The sequence below is a fragment of the Acanthisitta chloris genome, unplaced genomic scaffold (assembly GCF_000695815.1).
Source record: "Acanthisitta chloris isolate BGI_N310 unplaced genomic scaffold, ASM69581v1 scaffold13528, whole genome shotgun sequence".
Taxonomy (NCBI): Eukaryota; Metazoa; Chordata; class Aves; order Passeriformes; family Acanthisittidae; genus Acanthisitta; species Acanthisitta chloris.
In genome coordinates this window covers 3613-23945 of record NW_008686541.1, presented here as the reverse complement: position 1 = coordinate 23945, position 20333 = coordinate 3613, and the positions used below count along the sequence as shown (strand labels likewise).

Below are 20333 nucleotides of genomic sequence, written 5' to 3'. Positions count from 1 at the left end.
CGGGAGTGGGGATGGGATAGAGGGAATGGGGATGGAATAGGGGAAATGGGGCTGGAAGAGGGGGAAATGGAGTTGGAATGTTGGATTTATAAAAATGCCGATCCAGAACCCTGACCTGTGAGTTTTATCCACATCTGTACAAAACTTCGGGAATAGAAAGTAAAACTGGTTTTTTTTTTCACAGTGATCATAGAATCATGGGATCCTGGAATGGTTGGGGTTGGAAGGGACCTTAAGCTCATCCCCATCCCTTGCCACCCCCCTGCCATGGTCAGGGACACCTTCCACCAGCCCAGGTTGCTCCAAGCCCCATCCAACCTAGCCTAGAACACTTCCAGCGATGTGGTAGCCACAGCTGCTCTGGGCAACCTGTGCCAGTGCTTCACCTCCCTCGCAGGGAAGGATTTTTTCCCAATATGCAATCTGACCCTACTTTCCAGCAGTGCGAAGCCATTCTCCCTTGTCCTGTCACTCCAGGATCTTGTAAATAGTCTCCATCTTTCCTGACCTTCAGGTCCTGGAAGGCCACAATTAGGTCACTCCGAAGCTTCTCTTCTCCAGGCTGAACAATCCCAATTCCCTCAGCCTTTCCTCACAGGAGAGGTGCTCCATCCCTCTAATCATCTTGGTGACCCTAGCAAGACCTCATGTCCTCCATCTACTCCAGACAAAATTGCACTGAGGTTTCCTATCTGGAGTCCTTTCCCGTTGGCATCTAATGACCTTTCCCTCCTCTGGCCCAGCTCAAGCCGTGCCCAGAGCAGTGGTTCCCTCGGAGGTGGGCGATGGTGCTGTGTACACACCTCTGCTGAGGCAGGATGAGCAGCTGGACCTGCTGGAGCGCCTTGACTTTGTGGTGAGGAACATTTCAGAGCTGAGGAGGGAAGTGGAGGAGCTCCGGAACAGCCTGCAGCACCTGGCTGTGGAGATCGTGGGGGAAGTCAGGTACCCACCCTGCCTCTTCTGTCTTCTTGTTTGCCCCATAGCATGGGTAAATAGCCACAGAATCCCAGAATCCTGTCATAGTTTGGGTTGGAAGAGGCCTTAAAGCCTATGCAGTTCCATAGGCAGGGCCACCTTCCATGAGCCCAGGTTGCTCCAAGCCTCATCCAGCCTGAACACTTGCAGGGATGCCATGATTATGTTAAATTTCAAAGCCAAAATTCAGAAAAGTATCGCTCTAGTTTCCACTGGCCTTGACCTCCAGTGAGACTAATGTGAAAACAGTTGTGTGTTCAGCCAGACTTGGTGTTTTCTATATGGAATATCAAGAGTGACATTTGCTTCATGTTCTAGGCTGGGAAGGTTGGTTGGTCCTCAACAAATCCTGGAATGGTTTAGGTCAGAAGGGACCTTAAGCTTACCCTGCCATGGGCAGGGACACTTTCTACTAGCCCATGTTTCTCCAAGCCTCATCCAGCCTGACCCTGAACACTTCCAGGGATGGAGCAGCTACAGCTTCTCTGGGAAATCATTCCTGTGCTTCATCACCCGCACAGGGAAGAATTTCTTCCCAGTATCCATCCTAAATTTCCCCTCTGTCAGTTTGAACCCATTCCCCTTTGTCCTGTAACTGCAGTTGAGGAGTCCTGATGAATGTGGATTGTATATGGACAATATATGGATTGTACATGGACCAAGACTTGCTTTACCTGCACAATACCATTTGCTGCCTGGGAGGGGAATGTTTATATAAGCCAGAGGAAATCCCCTTGTGAATTCTTTGTATAGTCTGCTGCAGAGGAGAAGGAAATAAGCAGATACTTCACTATAAAATGTTCATTTCTTTCTCCTTTTCCCTTCCTCAAAGGTCTCACCTGGAGGAAACACAGAGAGTGACTCGCCGGAGGCGATTCCCCTTCTCCAGAGAGAGAAGTGACTCCACAGGCTCCAGCTCCATCTATTTCACAGCCAGCTCAGGGAATGCCAACACAGATGATGGAGAAAGTGAAGGAGGGTAAGCAGAACACCAGGCCACAAGCAGATTTTAGGGGCTTTGGTGCCGTATCTGAACAGTTTATAACATGAAGGAAGGGAATTTTTTCCTCATTGTGTGTCTGTCATCCTCTTAATTTGCTTTTGTTACAGTGAGTGTGTTAAAGATTGAGCAAAGTGCAATGGGCAAATTTCCACCCAGCTTTTAGAGAATAGGTGAAAAGAAAATATGTGTATATAGTTTTGGGGGGGAAGAATTAAAGGAATAAATTGGTTAGAGGACCTTGCAGAAAGAAGGGAAGTAGAAGTCTAGCCTGGGACTTGAGTGAGAGAGTTTAGAAATAAATTTTCTAGACAGTAATAGGTTTTAGAATGTCTGGAAAACTCGAGAGAGTTAATAATGTATTAACTAAATGTCTTCAATTAACTAAATCTCTTCAGCTAGGGTGTTCCTCAGGAATTTGTGTCACACACTGATCAGTTGTGTTAAGTTGTTAGAGTTGAAAATCAGGTGAAAGTCAAAGAATAATGGAATATTCTGAATTGGAAAGGACCCACTAGGCTCATCAAAGTCCAACTCCTGACCCTGCACAGGACAGAAGAGTACCTTGTAGGTTAAGGATATCATTAAAAATGACAGTATAGCTGCAGGTATTATCATGTCTGATAGGTGACAAGAGTTCTCCTGCACACCAGTGAGTGACCACTGATTTCCTGGTGGAATTCTGCTCTTCTGTGCCTCAATCAGACCAATTTTGTAGCTTTTGAGGTACAGAAGTGCAGCCCAAAACAGGCAGCACTGCCATATACGCATTCCCAGGGCAGTTGAAATGAAATGTAATTGGAAGAGAGATTTTTTTAGCAGTGGGAGCATTCCAGGAGGGATTTGGACATGATGAGGAGCAGTCAAGTGGTGGTGCCAGCAGGGGTTTGTGACCAGGGAAGTGGAATCTGCAGGATAAAACTGTGTCATTTCAGTGTTCATCTCAAATAACTGGAGGTGGTGAGGCAGGACAGAGCTGGTGTGATCTCATTCATTGTAGAGCTTCATTCATCTGAAGTGGGTGTTGGAATGAGAAGGAAACTAAAGAGTAAGTGATTCATGATGGTGTCATAGGTAATGAGGCTGAAAAACATTTTAAACCTATATAGTTTGTTCTGAACGAACAAGACTTTGCTGTCTGGATAACAACAGGTGCACTGAGTCATCAGGGTGACAGTGGACTTTGTAAAATGGCTGAGAAAGGTGATGTTTTTCCATAGGTCCCAGCCCTGGGTGTTCTCTGATCATGGAGGATTGTGACAGAGACCAAGAGTTCAAAGGTTCAGAGAAAGCACTTCCTTAGGGCACTCCAACTGGGCTGTGGGGCAGGGAGTATTTTACTACAAAACCAGTGGTGGTTAGAGGAGTTCTGCCATTTTATTTAAAGTCTGTAATTATCTTTAGTGACCAGTGTGGAGGATTAGTGGATTAGCAGCTCTCATCTGATTTAAAGAAAACTGGAATCTCATATAATTTCTCACTCTGGTCCTACGCGAACAGGTATAAACATCAATCTGTTCAGGACCAGCTGCCTTTAGTGTGCAATATTGCCTGTCAGAGATGTTAATAGACTCGAAAACTAACATTTTCAGGGTTAAAATCAGGGTAGGAAATGTAAAGTTTGGACAAGACTGTTGAAGCTTTGCAGCAGCCACTGGGAGGAAGAAGGAGACTTGTTCCCAACAGAGAAATTTCAGCTGGATATTCATTGCTGGCAGTTGAATCCCATTTCAACTTTATTTGTGAGCCACATGATCATGAGCATCAGCTCCGATTTCGTGCACAATTCCCAAACTCACCTGGAGTTTTCAGGGGGTTTGGGCTGTTTAATTTTCCTGTGGAGCTTTTGGGCTTCTTTGCCTCCTCTTTCCATGGGCTTTTTTTGTTCCAGAAAGTCTGTTTTCCTTCAGGATGTATGATTAGCCAGAGGCCTTGCCATAGTAAAACATTCCAGACCTTTCCATCACTGGAAACTCAGGAAAACAGGCTGATAACATCTAAATCGCTTAATCTCCCTGTAAGCTTTGTTTCTTGATGGTGTTACTTGTCTTTTTCAACTGGCAGCATCCCCTAGGAGCTGTCTGGGAGAAAACCCATTGGTTTTAGAGCTGAAGGACTGAAATCTTGGCAGCTGCCAGGAAAATGTGGTGAGCCAATGTCCCAGCTGTGCAGCCCCAGCTGTGTGTGTGGTGGGTTAGGATGGGGAAATTGGGGAATTTGAGGAGTTTGTGTTCAGTTGCTGAAAATGAGGTAGTCTAGAGAACTAATTATGTCATTAATCTTAAGAAATGTAAAGAAATGAAGCTTTTAATCTGAGACAGAGCTGTGCCAGTGTCACCTATCCCTGTGTGGCTACATTGTCCATTCATTCAGTGCTGCCTACATTGTGTCCTTGCTTTCCTGCCTTTGCAGTGGTGAGGCTGAATCTTTATTGTCTTAAAATGTTTCAATACCAAACGGTGGGTTTTAGATTTATGGCTGAGGGCTGGAGGCTGTGGTGAGTGAGGGTGTTTGTTCACCCTCTACCAGCAAAGGAAATGCTTCAAGAATTATAGCTGGTTCACAGAAAAGTGAACCTTTGATAGCCACATGTGTCTTGTTATCTATGTGTGGGCGAAGTGCTGTCACTGCCTCCTTCAGATACAGGCTGTGGTCACATATCTGTGTCCCCAGACAAAGGCAGCCTCAGAGGACTGTCTCTGAGAGAAGGAATCCAGCCAGGACAGAAGGGAGCACAGCTGGAGGTACCCAGTGCCCTCGGACTGCATGAATTTAATTTCAGCAGAGCTGGTGACGTTGGCTTGGGCAGAGTTCAATTGGGTGACAATTGCAAACATCCCCTAGAACTGAAGCTGGGATCTGAGGCAGCTTCAGGATAAGAGCTTGTTATTCACTGAAACCCACAAAATCCAAATATTAAAGGGCACATTTTGAAATTACTGGCTGATTTGTGCCTGCTCTGCAGGTAAGAGCTTGCAGGTAAACATGGGGGGCACAAATAGTCTTGTTTAGAAAGAAATTAGCTAATTTCTTTTTGAGTCAGAAGAAAGACTTCCCACTGCAGTGGTAGCACTATATAAAAATTCTCAGCTTAGATGCCTGTATATGGTTTGGGGCCGATTGATCTTAGCCATTTTCACACACCTCGATCTGACCTTTACAGAGTTATCAAGGTTGGAAGAGACCTTCAAAGTCATCCAGTCCCACCATCACCCCAGCACCACCATAACCACCCCTGAACCATGTCCTGGTTTGTTTGACTAATCCAGCTGCAAATCATTCCCTGGGTTTTTGCACATGTGGTGCCTGTGGCTCATCCTCTGGCTCCTTGCTGGATTTCTTGCTCATGGGAAGTAGTTTTGGTGGCACTCCTGCTGTTCTGCTCCCTTTCACCTGGCAGTGGGAACAAGCTGTGTTGCAGCATCAGGATGATGGAGGGACTAGGTGTTGCCAGAATAGCTGTTGTGCCTGAAATTCCTTAGAACAGGCCAAACCCCTCATGTTCTATTTTTCAGCTGGGTGAGCATGTTGGATTTGTTGTCAAAATTCTCTTCTATAATCCATGTATTTAACTGAATTATCCTCGCTCTCTGCTTAGCAGTTTAATTCCCTTACACTGAAGTTAGAAGGGCTAAGAGGAGCTGACAGCATGTGCAGGTGAAGTGGGGACACTTAAAATCCCAGGAAAGGACCTTAAAGCCCATCCAGTTCCACCCCCTGCCATGGGCAATGACACCTGACACCAGGTTGCTCAAAACCAACTTGTATCTGAGTTCTGCTTAGCTTTGGTGTCCTTTTTCCTTCAGCTTTCTGAGGCTGTGCTTATCCCATGAGAAATACTGGTTGGTGTGTGTTTGAGACTCTTGAATTTCTCCCAAAGGTACACCACGGCCAACGCTGAGTCCGACTACGACCGGGAATCCGAGCGGGAGAGCGAAGAAGGGGAGGATGAAGTGAGCTGTGACACAGTGCGAACTGTGAGGCGAGATTCCCTGGATCTTGTCACTGAGGATGAAACCCCTTTAAGCTTGGATTCCACACTGGAAGAGGGACTGAGTCAGCTGCTGCAGCAGGCTGACCACCTGCACGCAGGGGATGAGCAGGAGAAGAGAGAGGGATTCCAGCTGCTCCTCAACAACAAGCTGGCGGTAAAGGTGCTTTTTTTGTTTTCCAGCAGTAATCCCCTGTGCCAGGGGAGGTTCAGGTTGGACACCAGGAGGAAATTCCTCACAGAATGGGTTGTTAAACGGAATGGGCTGCTCAGGGTGCTGGTGATCACCTCCAGGGATGGTGACTCCACCACCTCTCTGGGCAGCCTGTTCCAGTGCCTGACAACCCTTTCCATGAAGAAATTCTTGCTGATGTGAACCTGAACCTCCCCTGGCACAGCTCAAGGCTGTTCCCTCTTGTCCTGTCAGTTGTTCCCTGGGAGCAGAGCCTGACCTCCACTATGTTCCAAGCTCCTGTCAGGGAATTGCAGAGAGCAGTAAGATCCCCCTGATCATCCTTTTCTCCAGGCTGAGTGCCCCCAGCTCTCTCAGCCACTCCTGATGCTCCAGACCCTTCCCCAGCTCCATCTCTATCTCTGGACACCTCCAACCCCTCAGTGTCTCTTGGAGAGAGTGCCCAAAACCTGACACAGCACTCGAGGTGCCTCAGCTGTGCCCAGCAGAGAGAGAATCACTCCCCTAGTCCAAATTATAAACTTGACCATCCAGTTCACTCTCATGCAGTCCTGCTTCCGTTCTGGCACGGTCAAGGTGTTCTAAGGCTTAAAAAAACACCTGTGCAACTTCTAATGTACATTCTTGCACAGATTTTGTTCCTAATCCTCTTTGTCCACAGCAGAATGAGCCTTGATCTGTAACACTCCTTTTTTTTGCTGCAGTATGGAGAGCAGAGGGAATTCCTGTGGCGCTTGGCCCGAGCACACAGTGACATGTGTGTGCTCACGGAGGACACGGACGAGAAGCGCTCGTACGCGTTGGAGGGTAAGACGTGGTGTGTTGAGGCAAGGGAAGGCTGACACTTGAGCTTTATAAACCCTACACCTGCACACAGCATGGTGCATTGGGTATTTTTCCTGAAAATCTGTTTTTTAGGCAAGTGAGCAGCAGTGCTGAGGTGTTTCATGTTGAAAATTTCTACTTTCTGAAAGGGTATAAATAGACTAGTTCAAGCTGTAAAAGTTTGTCTCTCAAACCTGTCATCCATATCCTCTGTGACATTAAAATAAATCATAAAATGACTAGGTCAGTAAACATTTGATTTTTTTGTGTGTGTGTTGCCAGCACGTGCAGGTATAAAAAGGAAATGTAATTTTAAATGAGTGTTTGCTTGGAGGAATCAGTTTGGTTTCAGTCTCTTATTCTTCTTCACCATCTGGAATGTGTTTACAAGGTTTTAGGTGAGTCAGAGCAGAACAAAAATCATCTTTATTACAGTTAAAATGTGCCTCAAAAGGTGCTAATTAAACAATTTCTGTCCTGTTTATAGTGCACATAACTAGAGTTAGTTAGTACTTATAGCTAATATAGTTATTCTTTTCTGGAAATCAGGGATTTTATGTTTAAATGTAGCCATTTAAACATGGAATTTGAAGTTTTATATAGTCCTTTTAGCCATCCATAGGTGCTTGGTTTTCAGCATTTTGAGTCTGCAGGAGGATAAAATTATTTATAGGATGTTTTCAAGCCAAATTATTATAGAATTAGTAAATATGTGACTTTTATGCCATTCTGTTACTCTAACAGCCTCAGAGAGAAAACAGGTGAATTTCTTACCTTTGACCACTTCTTTCCAGGGAAAGAAGAGCTGGAACTTGCCTTACAGAAATGGGATCAAAGTGCTGAGTGCCACCAGTGGTACGTGACATTTACTTTGCTTTTAAGAAGTGTTTTTCCTTTGTGTCCTCCAACATTTTTGGGTTAATAGTTGGGGTTTTGCTCTGTTCTTGGCATTTTGCTAACACTCTGCAGCCCAGAGCTGCTTGCTTTGTGGCAGGAGGTGATGCATTTGCCTCAGTCACCAAGGCCTGGGAGTGTGGCCAAATTTCTTGTATTCGTCTTCACTGTGGAGGAAGAGCCATCATTCTTATCAGACAGGTTTTTATAGTCTTCTGCAAGTGTCTTCTGGCACTGCTGGCTCTGCTCAGAGGTGTTGCTTGTCACCCTGCAAAGCCTCTGGCTTGGAAAGGGAGTTGGGAATTATTGGGAAAACAGGATGCTGAGTGTCTTTCCCAAACAAGATCTGTGCTCTTCTAATGAGGAAATTTGTTTGGATGATTGTTTTGGACTAATGGCATCACAATAAATGCCTTTATCATCTTAAAAAGGCTATATTTCAGCTGCTAGTAATGAATTGCTGCTCTCAAAGCTTTGATAGGAAAGAGGAATTTTGGGACAGGCAATAGGACTGTCTCCAGTAGATTATGGTCTTGGGCTCTGACTGCTGTTACATCCTGATAAAATGGGGTTTAGCTGCCAAAGTTAGTCTTAAAGTTTGTATTTTACAAAGCAGGATTCTACTTCAGGGTCTAATATTGATGATTTTGCCTTGTAATTCAGAGTTTGGGACAATTCTTGGCCTCTCAGACCTCTCCCACACAGGGATAAGGCTCCTGCACAGCTACATCTTGTTTTTAATTCTCCAGAGCAGCTGGAGAAAGGGCAGCTGGAGAAGGGAAACAGCAGAGCAGCGTGTGGGAGGTGTGGGATTTCTTGGGAATGAATATTAACTCCCTTTATCAGCACAGAAATAATTATTTTCTGCCATGAATAGAACAGGAAATTATTCCCTTCCCAGCTCTGAGGTGGTCACAAGCTGCTTTAATTGCAAGTCTTCTTCTGTGCTAATTGAATTTACCCTGAGGGGAAAAAAAAGCCAGTAAAGATTTTAAAGCTTTTTAGGGGTGGATTTGATTCCTCAGCTTTTGGTTTAAGGAGAAGTGAACAGAGAATGTTGTTCACACTTCCTTTAAATTGCAGTTTTATTCTGTCATATTTCCCTCTCTAGTGCCTGATTCCCTTGTTGAAGACCCTAATCCTTTATTATCTCTTGTCATAGGGAATAATTTATTCTCTCCCATTACCCATGTTGTCTTTCCCATGTTATTCTCTCTCCCATGTCTTTTTCCAGACAGAAGTGCAGGAATCCAGTGCAGGACAAGCTGTGGGAGCAGGATGGATTTGTGTGATGCTGATGGGGTGGTCCATCTCGTTCTTACTTCCATATCCATTAGTTGACATCATCCTTCTCTTTTCCACTTCATCCTGAATGGCCATTTTAATAGCAATATTCCCAGTTATTTTGCTGCCTCTTCACACATACTGTGTGAAGCCTGGTTGTACAGGTATCCTGGGCTGCACTTTTCCCTCTGTGTGTGCCATATCTCATGTTGATTTTCTGTTGTGTCGGTCGCCACTTAATGCTTATGGATTCCTTCAGATGGAATTGTGCTGGTTTTGGTGCTTATTCCTTGTCTTTTGTGCTTGTTGCTTACTTGTGCTGCCCAAATTATTCTCAGTTTTATTAGCTTTGAGGTGCTGAGGAAGACAGAAGGTACATACAATACATACAATCACTGCTGCAAGTAAAGCTTTTCCCCTCTCAGTGCCTCATAGTTGTTGCAGTAATCACTGACATTTTAAAGCAGCAAACAAAGAAAAGAACTTTGGGAAAGGGAAGGATTTCTGCTGGGGGAAGCAGTGATGAGAGGAGCATTACTGGGGAGCTCTTTGAGGCTGGATGGTTGGAAGGATTTGGCAGTGGAAGAGCAAGTGGTTTCCCAGGAATGACAGAGAGAGCAGTAAGTGTCTGGAACTGTGTCTGGACTAGCTTTGGGATCTGCCCAAACGCAAAGGAGAGTCCTTTCATGGAGCTCCTGGGTCTTTTTGACATGAGATTTGGTACAAAGCTGTCATTGTAGTCATTGCAGTTGGAAGTCAGCCGGTCCCAAGGGAGCCATCTCCACAGAGCGGGTTGGAATGGAATGGGAATTTGATCAGGGCTGCACAGACAAGCCAGGCCTTGTGCAGAAGGACTGATCTCTGGCTCTGCTTCCCTGGTAGGCTCCAAGAAGGAACACAGAAAAGTGTTAGTGGTGTTGGGTGTTTGGTGTCTTCAGTACCATTAGAGTCGATTTGGGTGTTTGTAGGCTAAGGGATATTAGGGCAATAATAATCTTAATGCTGGGATAATCCTCCTATTTATAATTACCTGACTCTTACCTTTGATTTGACATCAAAGTCATTCTGTGCTTTAATTTTTAAAGACCTCTGAGCAGGCAGAATTTGTGTCCAGCTAAAGTGATTTCTCCCTTAGCTGATTTCAGCCTGTGAGGAGGACAGAGCAAGTTCGGAAGTCTGTTCTTGCTTGCTTTTAGGGATGGATGGATATAGGGATGGATGGATGGATATAGGGATGGATGAATGGAAAAGGCATCAGTGGTTGCACAAACCTCTGTGGTTTGCTGCTTAGACACAAATATGTGACATCTCACAGATGAAGTGACTTTTAGAATCCCCAGTCCGTTCCCTGTAGCTCTTTGCAGCACAACTGCAAACACATAGCAGCAGCTTTAGGGATCAGGGAAGGAGAGCAAGCTGCATGTTTGCCTTGGCTTCCATTCCTGTTGCTAAAAGACATATTGGAAGTACAACCAGAGGGATTTCAGAGAAATCCAGGAAAAAATTGTGCAGGTGCTGTATTAGCAGCTTAGTTTGAGTTGAATATTTGACCCTGAAAATGAAGTGCTAACTGCTGAAAGCCTTTGTGGAAGGAATAATCATCTTTGGCCCTCTTAGAGATATTCTGTATGTTATAGAGAAGTGAGATTGGGTTGGATGAGCCTCCAAAATGTGCTCTTTCTTCTAAAGAGTCTGTCAGTTTGGTGGAACATCTTGATCAGCACGGCAGTGTGTACCAGCCCTTTGCAGTTCCGTGGGTGCAGCTGGCTGTCTGTGGGCAGAGCCTGGATTGCTGCAAAGTGACAGTGTTCTGGATGTGACTGGGAGACAGCTCGAGTTTAACAACTGTCAGGACTTAAGGATTTAACTCTTTGTGGGTTGCTGTCCAGATCTGGCCAATTTTGAGCTGGATTCTGGATTTAGGAGCTGAATGTTTTCTGTTCCGTGGGAGAATTAAACAGTTAGTGTCCATATAGATGTGGGGCAGGAGCAACTATAGGAATAGGGGAGTTAGATATGTGTGATGGAAATAATATGGAATTCAAGCTGTCTGATATACCTGGGAGGGTCCCTCCCTTCATCAGGGGCATTGGTACCCTGAAACATCTCCATGTCCTGAGCCACAGAGACTTTAATCTGGGGTGTGATTTATTGTGCTTAAATCTCTAACATACATCACCACGCACCATTTTCAGCTAGTTTATACCTGTAGATTTGTTGTCTCTTCCTAAATCTTGGCTTTGTTATGCCTCAGCCTGGGCTTTTATCTCCCACACCAAGCCAGCAGGACTCTTGATGAATCCTTACCTTTATCTGGGAAGATGTATAACCAGCAGTGGACATAGCAGTGACATGGATTCCTGCAAAGCATCCCAGTGTTTATTCCTGCTCAGCTGGCACATGGACAGCCCATATGGCTGTCTGTCTTTCCAACCAGACTTTGCCCTGGAAAGTTAATTTGGGAAGTAATTTGAACATCCAGAATAGAGGAGCTCTCCCATATGGATGTTTGCGGTCTGTAAGGAAGGGAGTACATCTGCCTTCCTCACCTTTTCTTGTCTCCCCTTGGAAAACCAAAGCTTTTTTCCCAAGCTCTTTATGAGCAGCTGGTCACGAATTCAGGTTGAGTCACTAGGGATTCTGCTGTCTCTCCCAAGGTACTAATTCCTGAATTAATGATTATTTTAAGTTTTGGTTTGTCTAAGTACCTTCCCGCTAATTCCCTGTCCCCTTACTCAAGTGAAGGGACTAGCATACATGTACTCGGTGCACAGAGAGGTGAAAAACTGGGAATGCTCCTAAAATATTGGGAAAACTGTCTTTGAAATGGTTAAAAGAGATAAGAGCTGCGTTTGGGTTGGCAGAGCACCCTGGCTGTGGAGGGGAGGTGCTGGAGACTATTCCATGGGCAGTGTCCTGCTTCCAGGGAAGTCAGCCAGAGTGCAGCATCCAAATGAGATTCCATCAAAGTCCTGAGACCAGGGATTTAAGCTGGAAGAACAGGCTCTCTCAGCTGGGGGTATCTGCTTCCACAGAGTTTATTTTCTAATAAAGGAGGAAACCCTGAGCTGTGCTTCCTGTGGGAACTGCAGTTTGCCTGGTGTCAGCAGCTTAATGAGGAGGCTGGTTAATAATTAATCAAGTGATATCCTAATGAAAGCTTTGGATTATGCTGAGATTGGGTCTAAGCAGTGCTGCAGAGGTCACACAATGGTTACAGGAGATGCAAATCCCCTCAATAACTACTTTTAGACTTTCCTGGTGTGTCTGCTCAGCCTTCCTGCACCTCCCTAGTGCCTCTGGTGACACTCATCCAGAGGTATTCCACAGAATGAGCTGGAATAAATAGCTCCACTGTGCCAAGCTAAACAAACAGAGAAGAGAACAGCAGAAATCAGAGCCTAAAATCTCAGAAATGCAGAGTTGTGGGTATGAAAATCCCCAGCAGGACCAGCAAAGCTGGGTTGGGCGAGTCATCTTTCCTGGGAATACACTGAGAAAACACTTCAGGCATCTCTTCCCATGTTTATATTTTGAAGTCTATTTCACCAAACAAAAACAGAGCGGAAATTCACTATTTACTGCTGCTTTTCTAGCTTCTTCACCAACATTTCACCAAGCTCTGAAAAAAAATCTGGAGTTAATATTTCCTGACATGAGACATGTGATTTATTGTCTAGGAATATTTTATCTCATGATCTTAGACAATAAGGCTTTTATTGGCTTGTATTTCTCAACCCCAGTCATGTTGTGGTTAGGGATATTTAGCCCAGGAACCAAACTGGAGATGATTCTAAAATCACTTAGTCCATCGTCTGCACGCGACGGAGTGGGGAAGTGCATCCATGAGCTCTTCCAGCTGGGGGAAAAGGATTTGCTTCCAATAACACATTGATCTGGTCATCTTTGCCATTAGCACAAAAACTTAGAATTTCAGAGCTGTACCAGAGCTTTTCCATAAGAAAATGAACAAGTTAAAGGAATGAAATCTAAAGCAAAATTGTAAATTATTCGGGAGACAAAACTTGGTGTTGTAACTTATGTGTTGGAAATGCAGGTCCGGCAGGAGCAGTGAGGTGTGAGGTGATTTGTGGGATTTCCTGACACTGAAGAAAGTGTAACTGGAGATTTCAGAGTTTTCTGACAGATTCCTGCACGAACATCTGCTGTGGTTAACCATCCAGGGATGCTTTGGGATAGCAGTGCCAGAGTATCCAGCAGCACTGGGATGTGGGTGCAGCAAAAGGGAGGTTTGCTGCATCATTCTTCTTTTCAGCTTGATTTTTTGAAAGATTTAGATATGTTATTCATTTGTCCATCTGTTCCACACAATATTTTTGAGACAAACTTGGAGATGGGATGGAAGTCTCCTCCATCCCCAAAGCTCCTGCCCGAGCAGGATGGCAGAGGCCAAGCCTGAACTGGCACAGGTTCAATCTGCAGGTTCTGTCCCACAGCAGTTCCCTGGGGAGCTGAGTGGTTGTTTCTTGGAAAGTAATGCAGGGAAGGAGGGTTTGAATTGCTGTGATGTGGGGAGGTGAGATGGGAGGGTGCAAATCCATGGGGAATTAACCTTCCTTGATTTTTCATGGCTCATACAATGCCTAATTTATTGGGGGGCCATGCTTCTCAGGCTCATAACTCACAATCTTTTACTGCACAAAACTAAAACTAAATGGCTTTGCACTTGCAATGCTGAAAATGTGTTATTCTGTTTCCCAGCTGCAGGATAGAGGTAGGTTTTCCCAAGATTTCCCTGGAAGTAGAGCCCTGTGTGCTGCAGTTGGGCTGCTGCATCCAGAGATGACTGTACCCTGTAGTTGGAGCTGCTCATAGTCTGGCTCTTGCTGCAGTAGCTTTACTCCTCACTGCTCTGTTCTGTCCATTTTGCTCCTGAGTGAAGGAATTTGGGGTGTGGATGTGGCTGCTCCTGGTTTTCAGCCATCAATGCCACAAGTTTGTGTGTCACATCAAACCCCTCCTGTTATATGCTGCATCCTTCAGGCTAAAACCTTCCTGAGGCACTAGATCTTTACTGCATATGTCTCTTCCCTGAAAAGATGTGCAGTATTCCTTGTTTTCCCCAGCAAGGTGTGAAGCTTTAACGCATTTCACAGAATCCTGGAATAGTTTGGGTTGGAAGGACCTTAAAACTCATCCAATTCCACACCCTGCCATGGGCAGGGATACCTTCCTCTAGACCAGATTGCTCAAACCCTGTCCAGCCTGCTCTGGAACACTTGTATATCTTCCTTCCAAAGACATCAATAGCAGGAAAATATGGATTTAAGCCTGGCTGGCTCATGCAGATGTCTCCCCATGCAGGTATGCCATCCTTTGTGGGCAGCTGTCAGAACATGAGACCATTCAGAAGCGTATTCAGTCTGGATATGTCTTCAAGGTGAGTGGGTGTAAGCATCAAACACTTCTTTGTGCAGTAGGGAGTTAGGAAAATTGGCTCCAGATCTGATTAGGGAAGTAGTGGATCTCAAAGAGATGCTACAAGTGGGTGGTTTGACTGAGGAAGGTGGTTCCAGCAATGTCTTTAGAGAGTGACTGGTCTGACTCAGCACTTTTGCACACTATAATCACAGGTCAAAAAAGGAATAAGAAAAGTCTTGCAAATAAAATTGATGTGTTTGATGAGACCGAGAGCTTGAAACATGAAATCACCATGTTGTGATAAGATACAGCACCAGCTTGTCTGCAGTAAGTGCCTGTAGCAGGTTTGTACCCTCCCAGAAAGGCACAGCAGTTACTGCTCAAAGAGGGTTTGATCTGCCTCAGATTCCTTTATTTGCCTTGAGGATGTTCCAGGGAAGAGGATGTACCTGGAACAGGCACTATAGAGCAGCCCACAGGTAATTATTGCCTCATCAGCTGTTGGCATGACAGTGAGCTGGTCATGTCAGAGCTCTGGAGGTGGAATAAGCTGAAGGACAGTTCCATTTGTGTGTGTGCAGTCATTCTTGTCCCTGAGGCTGGAATATCTTTGTAGGTGTAATTTTACTCAGCAGCACTTTAATTGTGTGTTTTTTTCCTTGCTTCTTTCTTCGTGTGCTCTTGTGAATATTTGGTTTCTTTGTAACAGAGATGTAATGTGTGTTGCTGATGTTTTCCACAGGAACACATTGATAAAGCAATTGAACTGAAGCCAGAGGACCCAGAGCTGTACTATCTCCTGGGCAGGTGGTGTTACCAGGTAACGAAGTTTATTACTGCTAATTGCTGTCTCTTCCTGCTTGGAATTTAATTCCATGTTGGAATGAGAGAGAGGTGGATGCAAACCAGAGATGTAATGTGTGTTGCTGATGTTTTCCACAGGAACACATTGATAAAGCAATTGAACTGAAGCCAGAGGACCCAGAGCTGTACTATCTCCTGGGCAGGTGGTGTTACCAGGTAACGAAGTTTATTACTGCTAATTGCTGTCTCTTCCTGCTTGGAATTTAATTCCATGTTGGAATGAGAGAGAGGTGGATGCAAACCTTGTAAGGTCTTTTTTTTTCAGGTGCTGAACTCAGAGGTTGTGCCAGAAAACACAGACATGGAAATGGCCTAGAAACTACAGGTTGGTGGAATTGAAGACATGCTGAAGCTTTTAAAACCATGAGAGTGCAGTTTACTCTTAGTAATGTCATTTGTTCTTGCTAGTGGAATATTTTTGTCCCCAAACCCCCAAAAGGCTTTAGAACTCCTTCATGTACCTCTAGAGTAAAAGCTGCTAAGGCTTTGCTGCTTCATTTATTGCCACTATTCTGCTCTTCATTTTCCCCCTGGTTTGTGTCTCTTTCCCAGAGGGAATCTGTTTGCTAACAGTGTTCTGTCTGAGCTGCTCTGAATTGGAGCTCTGAAGGGTTTGGGACTCCAGATGTAGTTTTTTATTCAGTGCTGCTGGAAATGGCAAAACAAAGAATGGATTGGGAAAAGCTTCATTTTCTCTTACTGTTCCCAGTGCTTTGCTCAGTAAAAACAGCCTTCCTTCAATCCTCTAAGCACATATGGATGTGATCAAGGCCATTTCAGGGCTGGCAGGAGCTTCTGCACACAGTCTATCTGTATAATCTGTTGCATGTGTCCCCTCTGCCCCTGCCACACGGGGAACTGGAGGGGTTTGGAGCCGTGTGCTGGCTACTTTATAGCTCCTGACAGGGAAACACTTGGAGTCAGATGCCATAAATCAGATTTAGAGCCTATAAAAAGGAGTAAGAGTCTGCAGTAAGTGTCTGCTCTGCAGTTTATACCATTTGAAAGCACTTTGCTGCTGTCAGGAATGGAGCCATGATGCAGAGTTGTAGCTAGGATAACTGACACTGGGAATTACAGAGAACTGCTGGTAGCTCCTGGCTCTTTTCCTTTGTAGACTTTCTGCTTAGCCTGGCTGCTCCTGGAGCTGCTGAAGCCATGGAATAAAACCAAATGGATGGAGAAATATGTTAGTGCTTCTGCTAGTCTGTGTTGTTAGAATTACACAACAAGGTAGTGACAGGACAAGAGGCAACAGCCTCAAGTTGTGCCAGGGGAGATTCAGGTTGGTCATCAGGAAGAATTTCTTCATGGAAAGGGTTGTTAAACTTTGGAATAGGCTGCACAGGGAGGTGTCAGAGTCACCATCCCTGGAGGTGTTCCAGGAACAACTAGATGTGGCACTCAGTGCTCTGGTCTAGCTGACAAGATGGTGATGGGTCACAAGTTGGACTCGATGGTCTTGAAGGTCTTTTCCATCCTGGATGATTCTGGGATTGTCTGTAGTGGGAAGGCTCTAGCCTCCCTCTGCCAACGGATTTCAGGATGGGGAGAGCAGGTTCTTGCGCAAGGTTTGAGCTGGGAGATGGGAGAGCTCCACAGGTGAGTGTGCTTTGATGTACAGCTGGAACTGCTGTGGCTGCAGTACAGCAGTTTGGGATTTGGGGCCACCACAAGAGACTGGACAGCTCTTTCTCCATGCACTGTGTCTGTAGTGGGTGTGACATGTTGACCTTCCCGTCTCTGCAGGTTTCCCACCTGGGGTGGCTAGAGAAGAAGACTGTGTCTGCACTGTTTGAGGCCCCTCCGACAGCCACGGTGCAGGACGCACTCCAGAACTTTCTACGGGTAAGGAAGTCTGCCAGGAAAGGGCATTGCTGACCTGCACAGGTCACAGGGTGGGAGTGAGGTGCTTGTGTCCTCAGCCCTCCCTGAGTGTTCCATGATGCTTTTCCATTGACTGGAACCTGTGGAAGAAAAGCTGATGAAAGGGAGAATCCTGGAGCCTCTGTTGTGGAATAGCCTGACAGAAGAGTGGGATGTTGAAGGTGTCAGAATTATGACCCAAAGTGTTCCTAATTGATTTTAAGGGGTTTGGTTTTTCTTTTAAAAGCTGCACAGTGATTCATTGCTGGGTACTGAATACATCTGGTCTGTGCTATCAGGGTCTGAGGTCTGTCTGAGCTTGTCCCTGGGCACACTCGTGTAGATCCATCCTGTCATCTTGGTTTCCTCAGAATCTTTTACTTACAGCTTGTCTGAGTAGCTCAGACTTCTCCAGTTCAAACTTTTCAGGACAACTACTCGAAGGTTTTAGGGGCACAGTGCTTATGGGTTTCTTAGGCCTCCTTCCCTCCTAGCAGCAGGCAGAGTATCTTCCTTCTTCCCTTCCCTCCTAGCAGCATCTCTTTTTGTCCTTTTAAGAGCTGCAGTAAGCCTGATGTAAGGTCTGACTGAGTCCTTGCACATCCTAATGTCTGCTCTTCCCTGTCACACCCTCCCTCTGTTCCTGCAGGCTGAGGAGCTGAGCCCAGGATTTTCCAAAGCAGGAAGAGTTTACATTGCCAAGGTAACCAGCCACGTCTTGCTTTTTTAGATCACATGGTAAGAAATATCTGTATTAAAAAAATCATCTTTGGCTGTAAAGTGCTGAGCTGGTGGAAAATCCTCCATGCAGGAGCAAGGGTTTGTAAGATGATAATATTTCTCTTTTAAGTTTTTTTAAGCAAAATCACCTTGTGTAGAGGCTTTAAAATTCAGGGGATTTTGGTTTTTAACAGATCAAATTCTATATAAAGCAGCACTGGTGACTTGGCAGCCACAGGCTGGAGCTTTAATCCCTCCCCATCACTTCTGTGGTGGCATAGGAAGAGAATAGTGGGGGAAAATTAAAGGATTTCTCTATTTACCAGTCCAGATGGGAGTCTTCAGCAAAGATTAAATTCACCACAAGTGCCTGGAGCTGCAGCTCCAAAGATCTTTTTGTTTGCACTGAGGGAATAATTGGCTTTGAACTTTTAAATGTTAAAATTGCTGATTAATTCCTGCACTCTCCAGTTGGCATCTAGGAACACTGAAAGCCCAAAGAGCTTTAGAAATACTACCCGGTGTGGGTGTAGCAGTGAGTAGCTGTGGCTATTCTCTGTGAAATTCCTGAATTCTCAAAGGATGTGTATTTTATCAGGATCTGCTGGGGCTGGAATTCATTATTCCTATGTGAGTGCACAATTTACTTCCCAATGAACATCTCAGTAAAGGAGAATGAAGGTGGTAGGGGAGGAAAACTTGATGAGGGGGCGAAGCCTTCACACAGCTGGAATAGAAATAACTCTTTTTAGCACTTGCCCAGTTGCATTTACTGCCTGTTTTTTCCACATTTAACCCTTCTCCTGTTGTGATTTCTCCTTCCCAGTGCTACAGGGACCTGGGGAACACCTCAGCAGCTGTGCTGTGGATGAACCTTGCCTTGGAGCTGCCAGGGCGCACCAAGGAGGTAACACTCAGCCAGGACACTGGGAGTGGGCAGGGAGAAATGGGGTACAGAGAGAAAATGGATTATGTCCCACGGCTCCTCCTCCAGAGGAGGCCATGGAGATGATTAGAGGGACATGGAGCAGCTCTGCCATGAGGAAAGGCTGAAGGAATTGGGATTGTTCAGCCTGGAGAAGAGAAGGTTTCAGGGTGATCTAATTGCCCCTTCCAGTACCTGAAGAAGCTACAGGAAAGATGGAGAGAGACTATTTGCAAGGGCCTGGAGTGACTGGACAAGGGGAATGACTCCAACTGACAGAAAGTAGTGTTAGATTAGATATCAGGAATGAATTCTTGGCTGTGAGGATGCTGAGGCACTGGCACAGGTTGCCCAGAGAAGCTGTGGCTGCTCCATCCCTGGAAGTGCTCGTTCCAGGTTGAACAGGGCTTGGAGCAACCTGGGCTAGTGGAAAGTGTCCCTGCCCAAGGCAGGGCATGGAACTGGTTGAGCTTTAAGGTCCTTCCAACCCAAACCATTCCAGGATTCCATGATGTCCTTAAAACCTAGTTTGGTGTTATAGGAAAATGCAAAATTGTGGGTTTTTTAGTTGTTTCATCAAGGCTGAACATTTATCTGTTCCCTTCCTGCATTTGCAGGATGCAGAGAGTGAGCAGGAACTTGAGGAGTTGCGCTCAGTCTTGGAGGAATGACCGTGGAAAGGCTCACCCCACTGGATACTGCACAGACAGTAAAATTCCAAAGGGGTTTGATGGTCCTGACAACTCTGATTGCACTTCATGGATAAGCCACATGAACTTAAAGGAAAGCACACCCAGCAGCACATCCAAGAAAACATCTTGGTGGAATTTAATGGGATGAAATAGTGGTTTATTTTCCTTCTTAGAGCGCTGCATGTGTTGGATTTTTAAATCCCTGGAAATGTCACATTCCTAAAAACAGGTGGGAGGGAGTTTATAGGTAGAGTTTGTGGTATGAAAATATTGGTGGTTTATATATATGTGAGATAAATACTGTGTGATATATGCATCTGTGTGTGTATATATATATATATATATATATGCAGACATATATATTTCATATCACACACTCTGCCTGTCTGACAGCATTGCTGGAGAGCTCCCACCTCATTCCTGAGGGAAACTGCAACTAAAATTGTTTTTCAGATTAACTATTTTCACTTTAATAAATAATTGAATCAGTTGAAATAACTGTTAATTTGTAGGTGTTGAGGGGAGATCAAATTCCAAGCAGAACCAAGGAGTTTTCCTGTGCAATCCAGACTAGATTTTAAGAGATTTATTAATCAGAGAAGTGAGAAATAGGATTTTAAACTTCAGGATTTCCTCCCAGTGAAGTTCTTCCCTTTACTCACATGGACTGGAAACTTCTGTCCCTCCAAACTGTGCTGCTGTGTTTTGGGTGGAATCAC

At 45.1% G+C, this 20333-nt stretch overlaps 1 protein-coding gene across 1 annotated transcript; it reads left to right on the top strand.

The window, feature by feature from the left end:
* Positions 1-743: 743 nt before the first annotated feature.
* RMDN3 (regulator of microtubule dynamics 3) lies at positions 744-19593 on the top strand (the record flags this gene model as incomplete). Its single annotated transcript, XM_009080199.1, has 11 exons — positions 744-945; positions 1811-1957; positions 5859-6126; positions 6867-6969; positions 7782-7842; positions 14491-14566; positions 15290-15367; positions 17161-17259; positions 17927-17980; positions 18824-18904; positions 19540-19593. Coding segments are annotated over 11 exons (1223 nt in total), but the record flags the coding sequence as incomplete, so codon positions are not given.
* Between the last annotated feature and the right edge of the window lie 740 nt (positions 19594-20333).